Source organism: Cololabis saira, chromosome 4 (assembly GCF_033807715.1).
Source record: "Cololabis saira isolate AMF1-May2022 chromosome 4, fColSai1.1, whole genome shotgun sequence".
Taxonomy (NCBI): domain Eukaryota; kingdom Metazoa; phylum Chordata; class Actinopteri; order Beloniformes; family Belonidae; genus Cololabis; species Cololabis saira.
Window position 1 is genome coordinate 5,528,702 of NC_084590.1, and position 13,231 is coordinate 5,541,932.

The 13,231-nt window shown below is 41.6% G+C and overlaps 1 protein-coding gene across 1 annotated transcript in view; it reads right to left on the bottom strand.

The window, feature by feature from the left end:
- brip1 (BRCA1 interacting helicase 1) overlaps positions 1–13,231 on the bottom strand; it is a 101,012-nt gene that overhangs the window by 48,254 nt on the left and 39,527 nt on the right. Inside the window, exons 7-13 of the mRNA XM_061718696.1 lie at positions 11,787–12,008; positions 10,851–11,050; positions 10,637–10,769; positions 9,009–9,163; positions 8,755–8,932; positions 8,442–8,582; positions 6,875–7,036 (exon numbers count right to left, since the gene is read on the bottom strand). Of these exons, the coding sequence (XP_061574680.1) occupies positions 6,875–7,036; positions 8,442–8,582; positions 8,755–8,932; positions 9,009–9,163; positions 10,637–10,769; positions 10,851–11,050; positions 11,787–12,008 (1,191 nt within the window). The remainder of the gene's footprint in view (positions 1–6,874; positions 7,037–8,441; positions 8,583–8,754; positions 8,933–9,008; positions 9,164–10,636; positions 10,770–10,850; positions 11,051–11,786; positions 12,009–13,231) is intronic.

The following is a 13,231-nucleotide window of genomic DNA, read 5'->3' on the forward strand; positions in this document are numbered from 1 at the left end:
TGGGACTAGACTGGGACCAGACGCCATGGCCTGCTGTGGTTTTAATGGCCATTAACTGGGGCACTGTTGACACTGAAGCGCTACAAAAAACACAGACCTGGCACGGCCTTTGGGAAAGTGTTTGCGTGACCGTGATTACGAGCATACTTTGTGTGTAACGTGTAATCCCAACACACTTCAGAGTCTGAACTGCACCGGCGTCATCGCTGTCAAGCAACAATGGGAAGTGGGAAGCATTCCGACAAAGGAAACCTTCTCAAACCAGACCAAAATGGAGGAATTACTGGTAGCAAGTAGGGGTGTAATGATACACTAATGTAACGATACGGTACGATACTGAGGTCACGATAACAATACGATATCATAGCAGTATTTCTTTAACCACCTTGAATGAGGAACATATGACTGGAAAAAAATGTCTTTTATTTGAAAGACACAAAATACAAAACAATACTGTGCGTTTTCCCTATTGTTCCAGTTTGTAATGCTTTATAACTGTTTAAGTTTTAAAGAGAAAGCCAGGCCAACCATTTTCCACAAACTGAACTAAAAGTAAATGTCAGGTTTGCATTATGCATCTTCAGTTTCATACAAGTACAAATATTTTGTTTCTCTCATGTATGAATTGACTTTTTTCTTTTCCAGAAACTTAACAACTAAAATTAAATACATGTAAATAAATAAACTATGAAAAGTCCCAAACTCCAAATGCAACATGACTTATTTATCTTGTGCCAGAGCTCAGAGCTTCACCTGCTCCAGCCTGAGGCCGTAAGGTGAACCCCGTTATCCTTGCATCCTCACACCGTCAGGGACGACACAATCTTTACATCATAAAAAAGATTGATTCATGTTCACCTTAGAAGTAAAAGTTCGGAGCTCAAAACCCCCCAAGATTCCCGTGATGGGGACCGGAAAACGGTCCTAGTTTCTTCTGAGCGTAGTCAGATTTTGGTCCGCGGGTCGAGATCGTCACGTGATCCCGCTGCACCAATAGGATGTTACTAGTAAACACAATATATTCATATTAATAACCCAATATCAGCTACAGTTTGTCACCTCCACAACGCGTATTGTGACGTTTTTGTATCGCGAAATTTCGTGGCACGATATATTGTTGCACCCAGTACTCGAGTATAATATATTACAAATAATAGCAGTAACCAAAACACCTGCAGAAATACTGCAGGAATGACATAGCAGCAGTTAAATGCAGCCTTCTGTAAGCTTTAAATATCCACTGGGCTTACATCAAATACATCAAAACACAACAATAAAAAACACTTTTCTGAACTTATCAATATGACTCTGTCCTTCACAGGATAAGTAACATGGATCACTGCAAAAACTCACAATCTTAACAAGAATATTTGTCTTATTTCTAGTTAAAATGTCTCATTTTAGTGAAAAAAATCTCATTACACTTAAAACAAGACTCATCACTGGAAAAAACAACAATTTTCACCTGTTTCAAGTAGATTTTCAGTTGAAATAAGTAGAAAAATCTGCCAGTGGAAGATTTATTTGCTTGTAATAAGAAGATAAATCTTGTCCCACTGGCAGATTTTTCTACTTATTTCAGCTGAAAATTTACTTGAAACAGGTGAAAATTGTCAAATAAGTTATTTTTCTGGTGTTATTTTTCTGGTGATGACTCTAAATGTTGAAATAGCAGTAAAACCACATTCATTGATGAAATGACATAAGGGATGGAAAGGGGGGATGGCAGTTTTACTGGGGGATGATTTGGACCGTTTTTATTTCAGGGGGGGATGATTTGGACCGTTTTTATTTCAGGGGGGGATGCCGTCCCCCCCTCATCCCCCTCAACTCCAGTACTGGTTGCACCCCTAGTAGCAAGTCAAATTTAGAGGATTCTACTATTCTGTGTTACTTCCATCAGCCAGCTAAACTGAGACTGTGTCAATGCATCTTTTGTGACACCGGTTTTGAATGAGTGTGCACCAAAGTGAGGACAGAGCCTCTCTCTTACCCTGCGGGCCTATCCACCTTCCTTCCTTTTCTGTCCATCACAGACGCAGCTGTGTAGAAAGCGCTGATAGCCATCATCTCAATGCACTAAATATGAGTGTCTTCAGATGAACTATCCTCTCTGTGTCGACTACACACACAGACACGCACAAAAAATGCACACACAACACTGCAGACGGGACTCGGTGGCACCAACCAGGCCTCCATGGGCTCCAATTAATACCCAGGCCTTCATATCCCCTCATCTCCTTATCTTTAAGAGCTGGCTGCAGATTAAATATTTATGCGTCAGCATAGACAGAGAGAAGACTCCTACATGGCCATCAATAATAAAAAAACTCCCACGGCTCACAGTTGCTGCTCGGCTGGCATCGCGGGCTGACAAAACGGAAAGTGAACCGAGAAAACAACAAGGTTCATATTCTTGGCGCTTCCTCACGGTTTGCGTGGCGGCGGCGTCAGCTGTTTGGGAGACAGCGCAACTGGAGATCAGAGAGGACGAGGAACGGAGGAGGAATCAAACCAGAGATCACTGGAGGAGACATCCAGTCCAGCATGCAGTATGAAAATTTGCCGAAGGCAAAAACAAAAGTTGCCAAGGGCAAAACAGCCGTGAGTGTGTGTGTGGCTCATCACAGCCGGACCACCGTAGGACGGACTGGAAACCAGATATGAATGTAGAACAGACCAAGTGGCCACGTAAAAACTAAATCTCTGTTTTTGACTGATGACATCACATCTCAGAGCTCTTTGCCTTCAGAAAAGTGGCCTAAAACGTTAAAAAGTTCATATAGAGATAGTATGGTGTAAATAAGTATATTTATATGAATATTTATATGGGCATGTGTGTGCAAATATACAGAAATACTCAACCATGTGTATGTATCCATAGGTAAGTGTGTGAGTACAGTTATTATAAATACTTGTTAATAAATGATTAGTGAATGGGAGTAGGATTAAATATGTTTACACTTCTTCCTACTGCTTTTTGCACATGTAATTAAAATATTAAGTGTTAACCCTTGTGCTGTCTTTGGGTCAAGGGAGGGTGAAGGGAGAAGAGAAGGAATGAAGGAAGGGAGAAAAGATGGAAGGAAGGAAAGAAGGAAGTAAGGAGAAAAGAAGGAAAGAAGGAAGGACCTAGGAAAGGGAGTACGGAAGGAAGAAAAGATGGAAGGAAGGGAGAAAGAAAAGAAAGAAGGGAGAAAAGGAAAGAAGGGAGAGAGGAAGGAAGGAAAGAAAGGAGAAAAGGAAAGAAAGGAGAGAGGAAGGAAGGAAAGAAGGGAGAAAAGGAAAGAAAGAAGGGAGGAAAGAAGGAAGTAAGGAAGAAAAGGAGAAAAGAAGGAAAGAAGTAGGAAAGGGAGTAAGGGAGGAAAGAAGGGAGAAAAGATGGAAGGAAGGGAGAAAGAAAGGAAAGAAGGGAGGGAACAAGGAAGGAATGGATAAAATAAGGAAAGAAGGAAGGAAAAGCAAAGAAGGTAATAAAGGAACGAATGACAGAAGGGAGGTAGAAAGAAAAAGGGGTAAAGGAGGGTAAAAAAGGAGGAAAAGAGGAAAGGAAGAAGGAAGGAGAGAGCATGGCAGGAGGAAAGAAGGAGAGAAGAATTGGGTCATTTTGACCCAAAGACAGTACAAGGATTAAAATATGACATTCTTTGTTTTGTTTTTTTTGTTTGCTTTGTTTTGTTTTCTTATCTTCTCTTTAATTGTTGTCTTTTACATGTACAAAATAAAAAAAAAAATCAAATCAAAATCAAATCAAAACCTGGCTTTGGTAACAACATACACCAGAACAAATATACAAGCACACAAATCCAGCAGTAATGTGCGTTTCGGGAAGAAGTTGACTGAACATAATCTTAATATATAATAATAAATCATAATCTTTGACAACACTGGGGGTTTATTTTACAGATTATATTAAGAATAAAAACGACATTAGCTCGTAAGTACTTAAACATTTCATCTGAATGGCTTTGCATCTCTTATGGATCCTACATAAGGTATGTTAATTGACACATACAACGTGCACAGCAGACAAAACACACACACAATGACATATGAAGTCCACTTAGCCTTCAGTAAACTAATGTGACAACTGAGCTACAGAGGCCATCAATTATTCATGAGCAGAAACGCATAACAAACAAAGGAGGACAAAGTGTGTGTGAGTGTGCTCTCAGAAGTGCCCTCATTAACTGAAAGAGGATACAGTTCTGTGAGGATGACGCCATTTAACAAGCTCCTGACAAGTGGCTCCATTGATTAGTGGGGATCAATGTGATAAATGTGATACTGCAGCGTCTCGGCAGCAGGAACTATTACCACGGAGCACAGACTTTAGAAACTGCTGATTGCTTTGCAGGGACCCGCTTTAAATATTGTAAAAATGACTTCAAACGACGGCCTTTAAAATGATGAATACGTGGTCTCTGGCTCCACCCGGAGGTTAAATCTAAACGGAGGAAAAACAACGTACAGAATGGGGCAAAGGTGTTCATTTAGTTTGGATGATGCAACAGCAGCATCACTTCCCTCTATTAGAAAAAGAAAAAGGAAAAACTTTTAAATCCATAGTGTAATCCAGCATTCTTTAAACGTGTCGTTAGAATATTACTCCTTTCTCCGTAGCAGTATGACCATAAGTGTTTTGTGTGAGATAATTATTAGAAATGAAAACATGTGATCCTTTGCTCAGCTGTATCTGTTTTGTGTACGTGGGGTTGTACCCCCCCCATCTCAACTATATCACATGCTTTTGTTTTTCCATCTTCTTCCTCGTTCACCTTTTGATTTTTTATTTTATTCTTTATTTCGTTCATTAAAAGAAAAACAAAACAGTTCAATATAATTACAACAAATCTCTTTCCTTGAATGAAAGGGAACCGAAAGAAGATTAAACTTATTTTATCTGTCCCTTTTTCCTAAGAAATCAAATCAATTAATGTAATAATAAAAAAAGAAACAAATTACAAATTAGGCAATTTAAAAAAAAAAACACTTTCCAATAAATGCAATTTAAAAAAACTACAACAAAGTTATAAAATAACTTTTTTTTAAGTCATCTTGAGGACCTTTAGACTGAAACTGACACTTTGAGTATTTTCATTTTTAATTAATATTCTCTTTTCCTGGTAAAGTTGAAGAAAAGAGTGCAAGTCTAATGGGACCAAACCAAAAATAAAAAATGAGCTTCATCTATGAAGCTCCCTGCAAGCTCAGGAAGAGCAAAGAATAGCTGGGAATGGAACCCGGGACCTTTTAACTGGGAAGCCACCCCTGCATCAAACCAGTAGAAACATGGAATCAACTACGTAATAATAAACTCGCAAAAGTGTAGCACTTCTCTGCTCGTCATTCCCCGGTGATCGAGCGCAGGGGGACACTGCTGGATGTTAGATAATCATTATCCATATTATGGCTTTGATATCATAGATACTGTTTTTATTTGAGTGGGGGGGTCAAGGGGGATTGTTTATTTTCCCCTTTTTAATGTAAAGCACTTTAGGTTGCATTTTATCAGCATGAAAAGTGCTATATTAATAAATAAAGTTTAAGTTTTAAGTTTATTTCACTAGTGCATTTTAGGGCAGATTTAACCCTTGTACTGTCTTTGGGTCAAAATGACCCAATTCTTCTCTCCTTCTTTCCTCCTGCCATGCTCTCTCCTTTCTTCTTCCTTTCCTCTTTTCCTCCCTTTTTACCCTCCTTTACTCATTTTTCTTCCTACCTCCCTTCCGTCATTCGTTCCTTCTTTCCTTATTTTCTCCCTTCCTTCCACCTTTTCTCCCTTCCTTACTTCCTTCCTTCCTTTCTTTTCTCCTTTCTTCCTTCCTTCCTTCTTTTCTCCTTACTTCCTTCCATCTTTTCTCCTTACTTCCTTCCATCTTTTCCCCTTACTTCCTTCCTTCTTTTCTCCTTACTTCCTTCCTTCTTTTCTCCTGTCTTCCTTCCTTCTTTTCTCCTGTCTTCCTTCCTTCTTTTCTCCTTTCTTCCTTCCTTCTTTTCTCCTTTCTTCCTTCCTTCTTTTCTCCTTTCTTCCTTCCTTCTTTTCTCCTTTCTTCTTTTCTCCTTTCTTCCTTCCTTCCTTTCTCCTTACTTCCTTACTTCTTTTCTCCTTACTTCCTTCCTTCTTTTCTCCTTACTTCCTTCCTTCTTTTCTCCTTACTTCCTTCCTTCTTTTCTCCTTACTTCCTTCCTTCTTTTCTCCTTACTTCCTTCCTTCTTTTCTCCTTACTTCCTTCCTTCTTTTCTCCTTTCTTACTTATTTCCTTCCTTTCTTACTTCCTTCTTTCCTTCCTTACTTCATTCTTTCCTTCCTTCCATCTTTTCTCCCTTCCTTACTCCCTTTCCTACTTCTTTCCTTCTTTTCTCCTTTCTTCCTTACTTCCTTCTTTCCTTCATTCCTTCATTCCTCCCTTCACCCTCCCTTGACCCAAACACAGCACAAGGGTTAAGATAAGAAAACCTTAATTTGTCCCACAATGGGGAAATTGCAGATTTACCTCAAATTAGGTAAAGAGTGGAGGGTTGTGCCTCGGCCGGGGGCCACGCCTCTAAAACACAGCTGACCGGTCCTCCTTCAAACTGGGTCCTTTTGGATCTTTTCCAGAAGCAAAGAATGTCCCTGACGTGTGTTTTCTTTCACAGGTGGAAAAGTTCTCCCCCTTCGCCCTGCGTTTCGTGGCATCGGGCAGAGAGAGGTTTTGTTTCTCCGTGCTACTTAAACGGATACCTACCCTCTCATGACTTTCACCAGGCATGAATAACATACCATGGAAGTAGTAGGATCTCTTTTTCTTCTGGAGGTGTCCCTGCCTCGTCTGCATGGTTAGTGATTGTTTTAGGAAGGAAGCGCTGCGAGGGTTGGTGTCACACTCACCTTGTATGAGGGCAGGAAGCACAGCACGCCCTTGGCCATGACCTGGCACACGTGGAGGAGCAGGGCACCCACTTCATCCTGGAAGGCGAACGTTTCAGCGTGCTGAAAGGTGGCACACAGCTTCCTGCCCTGGGGTCCGTCACCAACTGTGCCCACCCAAACCTGAAGAGAAAAAAAAAGGGAGGGAATATATCTACAATATAATATATAAATATATGCAAGTCCCAGACTTTGACTTCTAACCTGCAAATGATCCTTTCTGATAAATGTCCAGTATATGTGATATCATTTCCAGTTCTGGTGATGATTACACTTCAACCAACCATGTGGGTAAATAAATCATATAGTGACATCTACTGGACAACAGTGGTACTATCACAGATGTGGCATTCAAGGGAGAGGCAAAGTCTTAGGGTGCTTTCAGACCTGTGGCCCGTTTGTTTTGTTCCGATTCAGGGGCTAAATCGATACAGTTGTTTTGTTTTTCGTTTGTGGCGTTTGTGTTCACATGGCAACCGTCTGTAGCGGTTCAAAGCTGTTAACAAATGCCATGAACCAACTGTTCTCTGATTGGTCAGAAATGAACGTGGAAGGAGTTTCCTCTTCCGTACCCCGGGAAAAACAACAACTATGGAGCATCGTAAGTGAGTGTGGTTAGTTTGTTTCTGTTTGTTTCTGTGTGGATTCTGTTCTCACTGCAAACGAACCGCTCCAGGTCTGGAATGGAAGCGAGCCGAGAACCGAACCCTAACCTCTCCTAGGAGATCTCAGCTCGCTTGTTTTGTCTCGCATCCCAGCGTGATTGCTGTGTTCACATGTACCAAACCAACCGATCTTTAGGGGGAAACGCTCCCTGTTTCGGAACAACTGCTCCAAACGGGACAGGTGTGAAAGCAAATCATAACATTGCAAATTACTTTGGTGACAAGGACACTTGGCGGCTTAATGTTTCCTTGTAAATGTATTCAGTAAGGGCCAATCCCAATACACATCCTACTTTAAATACGTTAAATCGACGCAGAGCCTACGGCGTAGGGTACGGCGTGCGTCGCCGCATAACCTACGCCGTAGGCTCTGTGTTGGTGTAACGCAGAACCATAAATCAGCCTTTATTCTGCCGTGATCTTCGCAACAACGAGCAAACGAGTGATTATGTACATTCACTGAGTGAATATTATGAAAGTAAAATATATATTTCTCGCTAGAAATGTAATCAAAACGCATTTTTATGCAGAAACTAACTCAAAATATTGATTTTATTCACTAAAAAATAAGAAATGTCTGCCATATGTTTTTTTTGATTCAGTCTGCAAATGATGACGTAGAGCATTCTGGGAAATTTTTCTAGCCCTAGGTCAGCTACGGTGCATCTGAAATCCCTCGCTCTGAAGGGCCAGATTGATACACACTAGCCCTCGTTTTCCCCACTCCCCCTAGATGAAAAGAGGAATTGGGACACCACTACCCTCACGGGAACGCGCAAAATTTAGGGGTAGGGATGAAAAGTAGGACTAGGGGGGGATTGGGACTGGGCCTAAATATTCATTATCAAAGGAAAGTCATTTACCTGGGATTTTTTGATCACATGGTTGGCCTCCAACTGGATGGTGAATTTCACTCCAAGTTCAGAGGAGAACGAGCCCATGGGTGACAGGGTTCCTGATGTCAGCACGATGCTGTGAACTAACCCACTCAGGTCAGAAAAGGCCTGAAAATACAAAACACGGACACGCGGCTAAGACATACATATTAGTCAAAAAATATCATCTCCGTTCCTTAATCTCAAAGAAATTGGCCATCTTCATTTCAAAGCCCATTGAAGAACGTGCCTTGAGGCCTCAGTAAGGGGTAACTGTGTCCTACATGGTCTAGCCTCTCACCACGGCAGGGTTGAGGCACCAGAAGCTCAGGGTCACAACTTCTGTCTTGACTCGGTGGCTCTGGCGCTGTCGAGCACGTGGACGGACAAAGAAGCCTTTGGCGTCAGGAATGTCAGGCGGGACTTGATTGGTCCAAGCGAAGCTCCTCTGCAGAGCTACCCGGTAGTCCTCAGCAAACCTAGAGACAGGCAGAGCGGGTTAGTGTGAGGACCGTCCCTGGCCTGGGACTGGGAGAAGCTCCGCTGGGGTCTGACCGGCAGTTGTCCCTGTAGTGGAAGTCCAGCACCATGAAGAGGTTTTTGAGGACGGAGGATGTAGACGAGCTGATGACTGGGACCTGCACCATGTCCTCCTTCCCATTGACCAAACCAACACGCTCTTCCTTCTCCAGAACTGCTGCTAAGCATTGCTGGAAACAAAGAAAACATGTTGATTTTCAAGGAATGTCTGAATCTAAACAGTCCAAACTCTTCGTTAACCCTGGTACTGTCTTTGGGTCAAAATGACCTCATTCTCCTGTTCCTTCTTTCCTCCTGCTCTCTCCTTCCTTCTCCCTTCCTCTTTTCTCCCTCCCTCCCTTCCTTCCTTCTTTTTTCCCTTCCTTCCTTCTTTCCTCCTGCTCTCTCCTTCCTTCTTCCCTTCCTCTTTTTTCCATTCCTTCCTTCCTTTCTCCCATCCTCCCTTTCTTCTTTTCTCCCTTCCTTCCTTCTTTCTTCCCTTCTGCTCTTCCTCCTTCCTTGACCCAAAGACAGCACAAGGGTTAAACCTTTAAATGTGAAACAGTAATGTTATGTTACTAATGGCGCTTTTCCACTAGTACCTACTCAGCCCGACTCGACTCGCCTTGGTTTTGTGCTTCTCCACTAGGGGTGGAGGTGGGTGGAGGTGTGCAGAGTAGATACTTTTCTGTAACTATTCTGCCGAGGTTCTAAGCTGCTGAGTCAGCTGTATCTGACATCATCACACTACAGGCCACCGATTGGTTGGGGGGTTGGAGTCAGACGTCTGATTCAGGAGGAGGAAATCAGAGAAAGAGACTCTGACGGATTCTTGTTCATTTTATTCAACCAGCATCAGCAGCAAAAGTCTGTTTCTGATCCAACTCTGAGGGTCAGATGTTCATAAACCTGGTGCTGAGGAGAGAATTAAAAAGGGATGTAGACGGAGATAAGGAACGACCAGATCTACCAGGAGCTCTGTCTCTTCATAGCTGCTCACGGCTCCAGCTGACTTTTCAGCAGCGCCGAGACAAACCAACAAAAAAAAAGCGTAGCCGCTTGAATCTTCTCTCACTCTCATTTTTTAACTTGATATCAAACACAAGTCACAGACCCAGCAGCACATACAGGACTGTCTCAGAAAATTAGAATATTGTGATGAAGTCCTTTATTTTCTGTAATGCAAAAATGTCATACATTCTGGATTCATTACAAATCAACTGAAATATTGCAAGCCTTTTATTATTTTAATATTGCTGATCATGGTTTACAGCTTAAGAAAACTCAAATATCCTATCTCAAAAAATTAGAATATTCTGGGAATCTTAATCTTAAACTGTAAACCATAATCAGCAATATTAAAATAATAAAAGGCTTGCAATATTTCAGTTGATTTGTAATGAATCCAGAATGTATGACATTTTTGTTTTTTTAATTGCATTACAGAAAATAAAGAACTTTATCATAATATTCTAATTTTCTGAGACAGTCCTGTATATCATCTCCTCCAGGTTCTACATCTCTAGTGTTTAGATCACACAATCAAATACGTCCCAGCAGCTTCACTCCAACCTCCTACTTCTGATCTGGGTGTCTAGTGGAGTCTGGCTGAGTCGGTACTAGTATAAAAGCGCCATAAGTGAAGCAAAGGGCTTTAACCAGACCTTCAGAATGGAGAAGGTGTCCACAGTAATGCCCAGACCATGAAAGATGCCCAGTATCTCCTTCCCGCTCCAGACCTTACTGGAACACTCGTAGCCACGTTCAGATAAGCAGTCCTGGCTGTCCTGGATCCAGCTGCAGGGAGGAACACAACCTGAGTTAAGCTGACCCGTGTTGTTACAGAGGAGTGAAACAGGAAGTGGCTGAGTGGCTGACTTGATCAGGGTGTAGCAGAAGTCCCTGAGAGGTTCGTGCTGGGAGCGTCTGATGTTGTTGTTGACCATGCTGTCCAGCTCCTCCCTGGACGTCTGCAGATTCTTCTGGTCTACCGTGTAACTGGCACTTTCCCTGGCACAGTCCTCGATGTTGTGGGCCTCGTCCAGCACCAGGATCTGGCCCGCCAGGTCGATCTCCATCTGGTGCAATTCAAGATTGAACAGAAGAGACAGAAAGCGGTGAATCCCTTCCTTCTACATGCCATCTCATTTTAGGTTCTGATCTGAAAAAAGGCTCCTTGTAGCACCCTATAATGTAATTTCCTGAAAATGTAATAATTTCCTGAAAATGTAATAAAATCTGCACTTAACTCAATCTAAAATGTAATAAAACCCAATAATGTCATAACTTCACTAATAATGTAATAAAATACCCTGACTGATATTGTAATAACATTTTTACCAATAATGTAATACCTTATTACGTTATTGGGAATTTATTACATTTTTAGGTGGGTCTTTTTTTTTTTCTTCCAAAACTGATAATGTAATATTTGACAAATAATGTAATATACATGTTCATTTTCAGTCCAGAGTTCTACATTTTGTGTTTTAAGTATCTAAGAATGTTTTATACGCTGGATTTGAAACACCAGAATGACTATTGGGTTAAATTGCAGATTTTGAGTTCCATGTAATAAATTCCCAATAACGTAATAAGGTATTACATTATCAGTAAAAATGTTATTACAATATCAGTCAGGATATCTTATTACATTATTGGTGAAGTTATTACATTATTGGGTTTTATCGCATTTTCGATTGAGTTAAGTGCAAGTTTTATCACATTTTCAGGAAATTATTACATTATAGGGTGCTACACTCCTTCCCCGACATAATTCTACAACTTCAGCCTTCGTTTGTAAAGGTTGCTCACGCTCTCTCTGATCATTGGGTCCAGCAGGTAGTTGTAGGGGCAGAATATGATGGCAGCCCCCTGCATGAGTTCCCGGGCAGCGTAGTAAGAGCATGCGCGGATGCGCTTGCCCAGGGCCACCAGGTCCTCGATGTCCCAGGCCTGGTGCAGCCCGTGGACCCGCTGCAGGACGTGCTGGTCGTTCATCCTCTGGACGCCATGGTAGAACCGGCACGACTTGCCCTGGAACATGCAAGTTTCAAAGAAAAGATCTGCTGTTAGGTCCAGTGGAATACTGCCAAACAATGGCTTATTCCTTGCTGAGTTTCCGGTACCAAGGTTGGGCTTTGTGTAGAGCAGGGGTCACCAACCCTGGTCCTCGAGGGCCGGTGTCCCTGCAGGTTTTAGATGTTTCCCTGCTTCATTGCACCATGATACAAGTGACTGTGTCATTAAGAGAATTGTGCAGCCCTGGATGACAAGCTGAGGACGATGATTAATTAGAATCAGGTGTGTTAAAGCAGGGAAACATCTAAAACATGCAGGACACCGGCCCTCGAGGACCAGGATTGGTGACCCCTGGTGTAGAGAGTACTGCCAATTTTAATCACCAAATAAACTGATGAAAACTGGATAATAATGATAAAAGACAATTAGACCTTCAAATGGACCGGTCATGAAGAAAGGAGTAGGTAATAAATAAGGGTGTAACAATATTTCGTGCCACGAAACTTCACGATACAAAAACGTCACGATACGTGTCGTGGAGGTGACAAACTGCAGCAAGATATTGGGTTATTAATATGAATATATTGTTTACTAGTAACATCCTATTGGTGCAGCGGGATCACGTGACGACCTCGACCCGTGGACCAAAATCTGACTACGCTCAGAAGAAACTAGTACCGTTTTGGTCCCGATCACGGGACTCTTGCAGGGTTTTGAGCTCCGAACTTTTACTTATCAGGAGCATGAATCAATGTTTATGATGTTTATAATTGTGTCGTCCCCAAAGGTGTGAGGATGAAACGATACCGGGGTTCACCTTACGGCCTCAGGCTGGAGCAGGTGAAGCTCTGAGCTCTGTAGAAGATAAATAACAGTCATGTTGCATTTGGAGTTTGGGACTTTTCATAGTTTATTTATTTACTTTTATTTATTTATTTAATTTTAGTTGTTAAATTTCTGGAAAAGAAAAAAGTCAAATCATACATGAGAGAAACTATTCAGTTTGTGGGTAAATATTTGTACTTGTATGAAAGTGAAGATGCATAATGCAAACCTGACATTTACTTTTAGTTCAGTTTGTGGAAAATGGTTGGCCTGGCTTTCTCTTTAAAACTTAAACAGTTATAAAACATTACAAACTGCAACAATAGGGAAAACGCACAGTATTGTTTTGTATTTTGTGTCTTTCAAATAAAAGACATTTTTTTCCAGTCATATGTTCCTCATTCAAGGTTGTT